A 12,372-nucleotide genomic window follows, 5' to 3' on the forward strand; every position below is an offset into this window, starting at 1 on the left:
CAGTCATGTGTTAGCACCCCCCCCCCCCACCACCACCACCACCACCCCTGTTTAAAGAGGTCAGCGGGTCACACTTCCTGTTTCCTGTCTCTGCTAGGTCATCAGAGGGTCTCCCTGTAAGGGTCAGAGACCTCCTCTGTTCCTCCTCTGCCTTTTGTTTGGGGCGGCGGTGATCTTGGGGGCACAGCAGAGTTTACGTTCCTCTCTGGACCTGTCAAAGTGTTAGCACCCCCTAACTTTATCATTCTCATCTCAACTTTTTCATCTTTCTAGACACCCATACCTCGTCAGAATGGAGTACTTCCTCTGACCCCACTTTGCTATTTCCCAGCACTCTTCACCATTTTCTCTTTAAGCTATAAGCTGAGCTAGCAGGCAGCAGAGCAGCTGCTTGTAGCCCGACAGCCCACTGAAGCTTGTGCAACCACAGGCCACTCCACCCTCTATTATACGCTTACCCAACCAAGCGTCCGCCGGCTCCTGCTAGGTGTGATCATGGGACAGGCAGTGACAGTCTGCTGATGTTGAAACGGAGTGTTTCTTAGCAACACATGACTCTGGGAACCACTGCGATAACGTGTAAAGCAGACGAGCAGCAGACAAAAAGAGATTGTCTGAGGGGCGTAATCTGATTTAGCAAACAGCAGCCTGTGCAGGAATGGGACTTTTTAAACTATTAAACCCCATGCAGACAATCAGGCACATTCACAGACATAAAGTCAAGATTTTCATTTGGTTAGCCTCAAAAAAAGATGAAAATTGTTGTCATACCAGATATATTTAATACAAGAGGGACTTAACCCTGTGTATTCATGCCCTGCCTTGATCTGCACTGAGAATGTCTGGATAAACAGAGAAGACACAATGGTTTATTCTTCCAGGAGATAACCTGGCAACAATTTATTTAATCTGGTATTTTAAGTCTATGTAAAGGGTTTAAGGGTTTTCATTAGCTTTCAGAGATTATCTACCAGAAGAATAAAGTCTGTGCCAGAAAGTCGCAACATTCATTCAGATTTCAGACCAAAAAAGAGAAAACTGGACTATAGCCTTATGAGCTTAGTCAGAAAGGTGGAGTGGACACACGCCCAGTTTAACACTCGACTAGAGAGCTCCTTTTTCCCCCTCTGTGCTCTGTTCCAACTGGAGTTGACATCAGGAAATTAATCTTGTCTGCATTAACTGTCTGAGGCTGGGCTCCCGTTGCGTGACATACCTGGACAGATAGAGGAAGACAAGACTGGAAGGGGAGAAACAGAGAAGAATGAGAGAGCGTGCACCCCCTCCTCTTTATATTTCAGATTCAATAAAAGTTGAGTAATGAGAGCGGGTGGGACTGTGGGGCAGGCTGTGTCGTCCGAAACGCCGCTCTGCCTGTCAGTGTGCCGAGGAGCTTTCCATGACTCACTCTGTGGAAAGTGCCTCCTGTCATTCCTCTGTCTGTCTGTCTTTCTCCCATGGTGTCCCTCATTCATTCCCACCCTCTTCCTTTTTCCTGACTCTCTCCTCCAAACAGCATGTCTGCAAACTTCATACGAGAGCGGCAGCTCAGTATACATGTGGGGATCAGGTGTAAGGAAAGTCCATTTCCTTCATTTATCACAAAAAATAGCCTGTGTTTTAAAGTCATGTGTTTGTCAAACATAGAGACCCGGGCATCAGCTCCTACACCGATATACACTCTGCTGTACAGTATGTGTAGGGTTTTACAGGAGCTCTGAGATAAATATGAGACAATGAGAGCAACAGTGTAAGATGTAGCAGTTTATTATTTTTTAACCAGAGCTCTGAATGCCTGAAGTATGCCTGTTACGTGAAAAAGACTGATTACTTCTTTCACTTGCAAACCACTTTCAAAATGAAAGGATAACTTCAGTTTATTACAATTCAGATAATATTTTCTTAGCTTTGGCCACATTTTCTGTTGGAGATGATAAGATTGTATACTCACCAAGTAAATCAGTGAGATTTGTGAATGGCAACACTGCTCAAAGGAAATGTGAAACACAAGCAACGAGGCTGCGATAAGGTCTTAAACAAAGCCCCAGGTTAGACACACTTATTTGGAAGAGAAACAAACACGAACAGCCAAGTTATTACCCAAACTGTATGTTGTAAACATTCAGCAGTTTACAGATGGACTTCCTGGTGAACTTTGACACGCTCCTACTATCTGGTTGTCCAAACACTTGTAGCAATAGTGCCCTGTTTTCAGATCTCAGTCATTTGCCAAAACTAACTACTAGTACGACTAAACTAACCAGTCGTGTTCCTGGCCGTTGTCATCCCTATCTTCCCAGGGTCCGCATCATAAGAGAATGGTAAAGAGATTGTTGCTAAATCCTCTTCTGTGTCCACAAGCGAGTTGCTCACTTTGTCCATGTGGCATTAAAGTGATAGGTAGGTAGCACATAATGAGTTTTTAGAGGGTTTTTTGCTGAAAACAGGCGCCTTCTACGAGATTGATGAGAGCGGTTTGAGTGAACGGAAATCATAAAAGTGAAGGTGATACAATCAACACAATGAACAATGGGTTTATCACATTACACATGGCCACTGGCCAAATGTTAATAAAATCATATCCATTAAAACATCTAAAAAATCTGGTTTCCTTTTCATCATTATGTTATTCTGAAAACAGTAAGTGATGATAGTGCTCAATTTATGTCTTCAACTCAGAGAAATGATGGAAACCAGCACCGTAAACATTACTTTTATTATCAATATATGTCAAGAATACTCTGTTTGGGAACCTAAGCCTTAAATTCTGTAGATTAGATTTGGAGACAAGATGTGTTGAGGCATTGATAGAAACATCCAGAGCAGCAGATTCCGTCTGGGCCGAGTCATGAGCAGCTTGTCCGGACATGTCCTGTGCGTGGAGAGGAGGACATAACACAGGCCCTGATCCCAATCACACACACACTGACAAGAAGACCCTTATTCTTACTCATGCTCTCTCTGTTTCACCCCCGGCATCATTTATGCTCATGCAACAGTTATGACGTTTGTACTTAGATGTTTGATTCCCCATCTTCAGATTTGGTCCTTTTTTTCCCTGTGATTTCAGATGTGATAACTCTTGCCGTCCGCTTGTGTAAAAGCCCACAGCTGATGATCAGTCAGTGCAGGTTGATTTCTATTAGTGCAGGTCAACCAGTGGCTGGGCTCAAGGGCTCAGATGCAGCTGTCGTGTTGAACAGTGACCCTGTGTGGAGTTCATGTCATGTGTGGGAGGCAGTGACAGACTTGCGGTTTCTGTGTCTCTGTCTGGGCTGGCCTGCATTGAGCAATCTGCCACATGTTTGGGCTTTGTGTGCAGCTTTCGAGCCTGTGTTTCCTTGGTGTGACTTGCTCTTTTGTGTTATGAGGAGGTGAACCCTGTGGCCTGCGGGATGCCTATAGCCGTCCTGATTACATGTTCTGTGTGTCTTGCTGCCTGTCCAAGCCAGCTCCCGATGCAACCATCGAAACGGAGTAGAGAGAAGGGGAGAGTGAGAGTGCCAGATTTCCTCTCCTAATGGAAAACATACTGAGTATTTCTCCAAAAAAATGTGTCTTTTATTTGTTTCCTCCCTGCTTCCTTTTGCTTCTTTCTTTTTTTTTTTAATTGCAGAAGATTCCAGCCCACAGCGACTTGAGGTTTCTCCCTCTTGTGGTAAATCTGGAGGCTCTTGCCGGATCACGCTGTGGCTCGGCCATGCCAAAAGCGCAGCATCACTTTCGACACAAACATATAACCCACCCTTCCCCGCTACCGCAGCCGTGGCAGAGGCAGTGAGCCAGTGGGCTGAAGCCGCAGCGCTCTGCCACAGAGGCTCAGAGAGAGGTACTGCCCTGCTACCCCCCCCCCCCCCCCCCCCGGCCCTCCTGTGGAGAAGACACGGCTTGCTGCTGTGGCTCATTTAGGCCACACTATCATTATGCAGCAAAATTCTTCTTTAAATCCCTAAAACTCTTTTTTTTGTTGTTTTTTCATCTGCTCTTCTTCTGCTGATATTTATAGCTTGTATGTTCTCAATCCCACTTGCCTCATGTGTGTCTGAAACTGGACACCATGGCTGTGGGGATGGCGTGTTGGTCAGTTGGTCGGCTACTGTTTTTTGCTTCAGACTGAAATAACCATAACATTGGTTTTGCATGAAATTTGATACTGAATAGAATCGGGCGATAGGGCCAAAATCTTCAATCCCGATATAGGTCACTTCATATCTCGATATTGACATATATCGCTGTATATCACAGCGTGTTTTCTGGTAATTCAATAAAAGTCTATATGGAATAACCTATTTTTGTGTACTCCTGTGTGGATTAAATAGTTTGTAGGTGTTTTTCTTTTTTACATTGCAAGAGAAACAATACAATATATATATATATATATATATATATATATATATATATATATATATATATATATATATATATTTATCCTATAAGCATTTTTATGCCATTTTGACAATATATATCGACAACCATCTTCGCCTCATAATCACTTTGGGCATACCCAGATGCAAAAGTAATGACTTTTCAGCCTCAGCTGTGTGTATTTAGTGTTAATTAGCAAATATTATCGTGCTTACATGCTAAACTAAGATGCTGAACACTCTAAACACCTGCTGAACATCAGCATGTTAGCATTGTCATTGTGAGCATGTTAGCATGCTGACTTTAGCATTCAGCTCAAAGGGTTAAAAAGAACAGCCTCACAGAGTGGCTAGCATGGCTGTGTTATTTCTTCTAAACATCAGTATACAGTGAATCTGAGGACAGCGTGTCTGTTTATGTGTTGAGGCGAGTTGGTCGGTTTGCTGGCAGGTGGTGAGTTACACATGGCAGTGTGCACGGAGCATTCGAACAAAAGAATTTCCCCCCGGGGATCAATAAAGTATTCTGATTCTGATTCACACAGACTGAGCTCCAAACAGGGACACGACAGTTGCTCTCAATGTTTTTCCCCTCACTCCTTGTACCTTTTTTTAGGTTTTGTTCTAAAATACCCTGAACCACATCTTTCTCTCCCTGCTTTACAAGTGTTTGTTTGCCTTTTAATTGCTTTGCGAGGCGCCCCTCCCCTCCCAAAGTCCAACTGAGTTGCCAGGATACAGGCCATGAAAAGGTATTTCAGGACCTCAGTAAATCTATGAAGGACTCTGGCAAACTTGGGCAAACATGGTTCTGTCCGTAACAAAACAGTCCAGTACATTAAACCACCATTCATCATGTGGAGGGTTGTTTTCTGGGTCATGTTAATGTGACACCTGAGGGCTCTGCTCCGTCAACAGGTGGCGCTTTGCTAGCCTGCCTCAAGTTAAAGTATTCCTCTGGATCAACCGCCCTGTCTGAGGCTGACTGTTTGTCCATCCCTGGGTCTAAGTGACCAGGCTTTAAGAAATGCTGTGGTCATCGAGCTGTGTATGGCCTCAATGTTGAGAAATGAATGGAGTTTTGTTGGGCAGCCATGCTTGAAACAAGGTGATGTGTGTTCCCTCTCTAAACTTTAGAGTTTATGTCACTTGTAAAAACCCAGATTGACTGGTTTGTATACGCGGGCGAAGTGAACAGGGTTGTTTATCTTCTGACTGACGCAATTCTGTGATTAGGTTTTTATACCTCCGCTCTCAGTTTCACAAACACACAGTCTGATCTCAGGCAGACGTTGCAGCTGACTTGAGACAGGGCTCATATGAACTCAATTTTCTCCCACAGCCAGCCAAAACAACCAAAAACAACAACAAAAAAATGCATGCTGACGTATGCAGATAGGAAGGAAATCAATAAAAAAACAAAGAATGAGGCAGAGCGCTGAGATGAAAGGAGGCTCGGAGGGCAGGCGGCTGGAATTTAGCACATCTGTTACCTTGGCAGGGCTCTCAATCATGTGTGATGTTGTGGAGGCTGAAAGATGGTCAGAGAGCGGCCATGTAGGTTGTCTCCAGGCTGGCTCACATGTTTTTACCTGTGAATACAAGAAAGTATCTTTTTTTTTTATTTCATTTGTGTTCTAAAGCAACAGAACAAAAATGCACTGGGAAAGTTTCTTTTTAAGTTGACATTTTCTGATTGAATATGTGAAGTTTGCTATTTTTACACTTGGTCAAGAGGAATTAAAGCATTCCTTTATTCCTGTTATTGCCTTACAGCTATTGGACATTTCTATATTATTTATGAGTTGATTAGTTTACCACAGTTCTCAATAAACACTTCTGGTATGTTTTGCACAAACACATTATGAGCTTCTGTAAACCATGTGGGAAAATATCTCGAGTTGAACAACAACTGCTTTTATAGCCAAGAGGCCAAACTGGGAGAAGATTCTGTTGCAAATAATCTAGTTCTTTGTTTTAAAGCTTGTTTTTTTGTAGCATATTCATACTTTTATCAGTTTTGTAGCATTGTTTAATCTGTTGCTTGCTTTTTTTTATTAGGTTGCCTTCAACTTTTTACGCGGACATCTTGGCCAGGTCTCCCTTGAGAGAGAGGTTTCTAAGCTTGACTGGTTAAATACAATATGAGAAGAAAGGCCAGAGAAAAAATGTAGCACTGTTATTCACATGGTTCTTGCCATTTTTGGGTGGTATCTTTGTGGTTGAACGTAATTGTAAGTAGCTTGTACTTTTTTTTCTTTACCTTTCATCCTACATCATTTTAGATCTCGAGAGCTTGAGTGTTATGTGCTGTTATTGTATCCCTGTTGCCCTGAGACAACCACTCAAGACAATGATGTTTGCCAGTAACAACACAATCGCACCAGTCTGCTTGCCCCACTGTTTCTTTTCCTACCAGTAAATTACACAGAGCGACGGCCACAAACCTTTGAATGAATCACATTTGGACCAAAATAACAAAAACTGGCACCGATAAGAAAACTGTGTTCCTGCCTGGTGATTATAATTAGAGTTTGGTAAATACCAGCGCTTTTAGATCTCACCGAGCATTTGTCAGGAATTCCCCTCATACTGTTCTAATCATACGGTACTTGCTCAGATCAAGAGACACCCCTTATTTATTTTAACAGCTTTGTTAAACCATTAATGCACAGGCACATTCCGGCCACAGAATGATTCATTTAGAGGGCGGGGTGCGTTTTTAACATCATTACCTTAACCCTCTTCCTGTTTGTCCCACAGTTGCTGCGGTTGGTAACGGTATCTGAGAAGCGCTGGAGAGCCCGGTCACGTGGAGGTGGAGTGGACGGCTGGAGCGATGAGGGGGAAGAGGGATTCGAGAGCGGTGACTGTGACGATGAAGATGAGTGCACCGGAGTGTCAGGGCTGGGGCCGCCACCGAGACGCAAACGGTTACGAATCTTTGCAGGTTAGACGCATGTATTCAAATTAATTCATTTAAAAGTCCGGTATCGTTAAAAGTGATATTTCCATGTCTTTTTTTTAATTATAAAGCAGGTCCAGCTGCGATATAAATACTGTGAAAGTATCAAAACACTCCATGGAGAAAGTGACTTGTGTGGTTTTCAAATGAGGTGCTGCATCCACATTGATAAATTATCTTAAATTGCCTTTATGAGATGGGCTGTGAAACTATGTTGGGCACAAGCTATTAAGTTATTGAGCCTGCTAACTACATTGGAGCTATTAACCTTTAAAACTGGTAGATGCATGAATAGGTTTGGTCTGCAGTGAGTCAGAGCCTTCACAGTCCAGACACAGGCAGTGGGCACAGCAGATAGGTGTTTACATGACTACTGTACATGTTGACACCGCCTTGACACTATGCAGCAGAAGACGTGAGACTTCCTCAGGTAGCCGCCTCGCCTCGACCTCTTGACCTCCCCGCCGTCAATCCCTTGGAAACGTCAGACGTGCTCTCCCGAAAGCCAAACAAATAACAAATGAAGCTACAAACCATTGGAAGAAAAGAAACCAAACAGAAAAAGAGGGTGAAAACAGCGAGGGAGCAGGAACAAGGGGGTTCGATACACCGACACAAAGCCAGCGCAGCTGAGCAAACACGGCGGAGGGAGTAGTCCTCCTGTCGGGGATGTTGTGGCAGAGATTTGGGTTCGCCGGCCGAGAGCGAGAGCAGGAGCCCGAGGTTAACGCAGGAATCCTGCAGGGCCATCACTTCCAGCAGGCTGGGCCGTGAGAGTCTGATGCCCCCTCTTACACGCTCCTGTTGGCCTGACTGCACAGTTCTGCTTCGATACACATTATTGTCATTACACTGTCTCCTCTGGCTCACAAGCTGCTGAAGTTGATACACTGGGAAATTAAAGCAACCTTTATAGTGTGACCTCCATCTTTATTGTGTGTGTGTGTGTGTGTGTGTGTGTGTGTGTGTGTGTGTGTGTGTGTGTGTGTGTGTGTGTGTGTGTGTGTGTGTGTGTGTGTGTGTGTGTGTGTGTGTGTGTGTGTGCGTGTGTGTTTGTGTGAGTGAGTCTGCAGGCTCACATGCGCCTGTTTGTACATGAGCCAGTAAAGTTTGCAGACCTTGGAGAGTCCCTGCTCATTGGTAGACACACAGATAGCCCCTGATAGCCTGTGATGACCCCGCAAAACGCTGACCTAGCACAGCCGCTCAGCCCATTTTGGTCAAACAGGGGACTGGGGTTCAAAGGTCAACCTGCAGAGCATGAGGCCTAATGGGCTGCCTGTCTGTGCTGTGCTGCTCTGAGATGGACGAGGCAGATCTGGTTTCACAAAGCCTGGAGTGGAGCAACGGTGTAGCAAACACACACACACACACACACTTACACACATGTGCACAAGAGCCGGGGAAAGATGACAGAAGCCACAACAACAAGGTGCAGACAGGACAGAGGCAGGGCTGAGACCCCCAAGCAGCCCGGCTGTCAACCTGCCGTCCACACAGAAGATGTTCCCAAACGTGCGTAATGATTGATCTTTCCTTGCTCATTCTCTAGACCATTCCATAGCCTTCTGATCACTAATGCCACACACACACACACACACACACACACACACACACACACACACACACACACACACACACACACACACACACACTAACACACACTGACAGACACACTTCCCCTCCCGACCAATCAAACCCCACACCGCACATTCCCCAGAGAATTCCAGGCCAGGGGAGCTATTCCAGGACAGGGACCCCCCCACACACACACACCACCCTCACCCCTCCGAAGCCAGACTAACAGCCAGGCACTGGACTGGTCACAGCTCACACACCAGACAGATGTCTCCCTGGTGTCAATTATTTCAATTTGTCAGATACATAATAATAACAATACAATTTTGCACACATCAGCCATAGTCAGTCACTGACAGTGGTGGAAGATGTAGATATTTTACTAAAAGTAAGAATAATACAGTGTAAAATACTCTGTTACAAGTCAAAGTCCTGCACTCGAAATCTAACTCAAGTAAAAGTACACAGGTATAAGCATCAATATACACTAAAAGAACCAAAGGTAAAAGTACTCATTATGCAGAATGGCCCATTTCAGAATGAAATATATATTATATTGTTGAATTATAATTATTGACACATGAAAGTGTTCATCACTATAATTTGGTAAAAGCGGAGCTCATTTGAATCATTTTATACACTGCTGGGAAGTTGAATCTATTTTAATACATCATAATTTAGAAAAAGAAAATAATTAGCATTAAAAAAACATTTAGTTTGACAGTATTATCCTAAAATGTGTATGTGAATACATAGACAGTGAGGTGTGTGTGTGTGTGTGGCAGTGTGTGGGTTTGTCTGTAGTTTGTTTAAATCCTGTAATCTATGATACCGTATGGCTGTCTTTCACTCATTATGAGGGCTCACCTGTTTCTGTGCTTTCATGCACACCTGGTCTCTGACTGTACGGCCTCTGTGGGGAACAAAGAACCTCCATAAAATCTGCTCAAAGCCTCTCTTCATTCCCTCACACTCACTTCACTGTCCACTGTCACTTTAAATTTGTACTGCAGTGTTTTCATACTGAGTGATTTACTGTACACAGTCTGAAAATGCTAAACCCGCCAGAGAGTTTAATTTGTTTCCAGGTGAGTTTCAGCTCTTGGAGTTTTGTAGAATAAGTGACAACACAGTAAAATATAGCGAGTTATTCCACTCGCCTCAAGGTCATATACCATGATTTAAGTTAGTCCTCGAAATAAAAATGATTCACATTGAGAAAACGTGGGTATAATCCACAGAAATGTTTTTTTAATAACAGGAGTTGACCGCTCAATTCTAAACCACTTATAAATATGGCTGTTTAAGACGCTGACTGCTAGACTAAATAACTTGTTAAAATGGGTTTTTCATGCAGTTTGGAAACACTCAGTAGTCTGAAAGCCAACAGTTGGTGGGCTCTGTCACGACCCAGCAGCCCAGAGCTCTGCCTTGTGTGTTTTCTTGCTGAGCTGGACTGAACAGGCTTTTTGATGCGTGCTGCACCGCGCCGTGCTCAGCAGGAGCCGCCTGAATAGGCTTCTTGTTATGTTCCTGCACTCAGACATTCGGTCACTGTATGCACCCCGAAGGAAAGCTGTACGTTCGGAGGCTCTTGAGCGTTTTTATCAGCGTAACACGGGTTAGAAAAACACAAAGTAGAAATATTCCTGTAATGTGAAACATGCAGCTCAAGATGAGAGGCTGGGCTGGGCTCACCTTTCAGGTCTGCTACAAATTTAGTTCCTGGAACAAAGGAGCGAGTAAAAGAAAGAAGAAGGTGATGAAAGAATGCAGGGAAAGTACAGAAAGAGACAAAAACACCTTTGATAACTCCAAAGGTTGATACACTGGGAAACCTAAACATTCTTTACTTTGTATGTGGGCCGAATTGACAGCCGTACGTGCTGCCAATACGAGAACCTGGTATGTTAATTAACTACAGCTGTGACCCCTTGACCCTCGGCACCTGATAGGTGAGTCACACGGCGCCGGTCCTCCACACTAGTGTTTGCCATATGTCTTCATCACAAAAGCCATAATCCAGACACTGTTGACATTAGCTCTCGCACCATGTTTCCTCCTCCTTTAAGCTTCATATAGTTTCATGAAGCTGATTATCTGAGCTACTGCACTCATGGACGTGCTTCCAGCTGTAGACTTGTCCACATGTGGTTGCCAGGTAGAGGGCTCACAACCCACAGGTTAGCGTGAGACAGAAGGAAAGCAGGGTCAGACGATGCAGATGTGTGAGGAGGAGTGCAGGTGTTCGGGTGGAGGAGGAATCAGGTTGCCCACATGGCCCAAGTCCTGATGGTTTTCAACAGGAAGCAGAGTCTGAGGAAAACGAGACCAAAAAACATGTAGACCCAGGCTAACTGTTCTCTTGAAATTGTCTCCATGGAGTGGACATTGGCCCAAATCCACGGCACCAGCCTAAAACTGCAATTTTATTACAGAGCGTGTGCAGTGTGATCGACTTTAGTCTTTTGTTTTTCTTGTTTTTTGTAAGGAGAGATCAGGGAAGGGTGGTGTGTATGAGTCACCAATGGGATACATGGGTTAGTATCCAGTCTGAAACGATGACCCTATATATTTGTGTAAGGTGTGTGTGTGTGTGTGTGTATAAATAATATTAATATAGAAAACATGCAGACTTAAAGGGATAGTTCACCCCAAAGTTAAAACTATGTTTTTCCTGTTAGCTGTACTTCTGTTTATCACGCTAGATTGTTTTGGTGTGAGTTGTTGAGTGTTGGAGATATCAGGCTGTAGAGATCTCTGCCTTCTCTTCTACATCTGAAAAACTCAACAGCCATGTCTCTTTCCAGAAATCCTGACCCGGTTACTCAAGATAATCCACAAACCGGCAGTTTCCTGTAGGATCTATTTTCTTTCTGCCTAGCAGCCGTATCATCATGCAGAAGGAGGTGTACTCGTGGACAAGAGGCTTATGCTTGTGACAGCATGAGATGTAAACGCTAATGGCTTCCCGACTGGAGGACCTGTAGCATTAACTAGCTCAGAAGAGGTAGCAGTATCTGTTAGCTACAGCTACAGCTCAGCCGAGGAGGACGAGCCTCTCATCCATGCGCAGGCTTCCTTTTGTGCTGTGATACCGTTGACGGGTGTAGTTTGGTCTTTTTCGACCCTCATCAGGTATCATGTGATATGGTTTGCGTTTCCTTTGTTTTCAAGATTTCCTTTTCCTCCGATGCATCTGTCGCTCTTCAGGTGTGCAGAGATTTTCATCTACCAAAAATATTGAATAAAGGGGGAGACTGTTGAGACAATTTTTCTAAAACGCTGCCAATTCTACCATGTTGTTACACCTCTGTACAGCCTCTAAAAAGACACCAACACAGTTACAGACTCTTTGTTTTGTTATTTTATGCCAACTGAAATTACAACTAGAAACATAAATCATCATTGAATTGAATTGAATCAGTCAAAACTTTTACCAAATATGTTTCAGCACGCACCAAG

At 43.9% G+C, this 12,372-nt stretch overlaps 1 protein-coding gene across 1 annotated transcript in view; it reads left to right on the plus strand.

Annotated features, from left to right (window-relative positions):
* gpc3 (glypican 3) overlaps window positions 1–12,372 on the plus strand; it is a gene marked incomplete at both ends in the record, with an annotated part of 115,336 nt that overhangs the window by 93,587 nt on the left and 9,377 nt on the right. The window contains one exon of the mRNA XM_083914828.1: window positions 7,128–7,314. Within this exon, the coding sequence (XP_083770954.1) occupies window positions 7,128–7,314 (187 nt within the window). The remainder of the gene's footprint in view (window positions 1–7,127; window positions 7,315–12,372) is intronic.

Source organism: Echiichthys vipera (genome assembly GCF_963691815.1).
Source record: "Echiichthys vipera genome assembly, chromosome: 6".
Classification (NCBI taxonomy): domain Eukaryota; kingdom Metazoa; phylum Chordata; class Actinopteri; order Perciformes; family Trachinidae; genus Echiichthys; species Echiichthys vipera.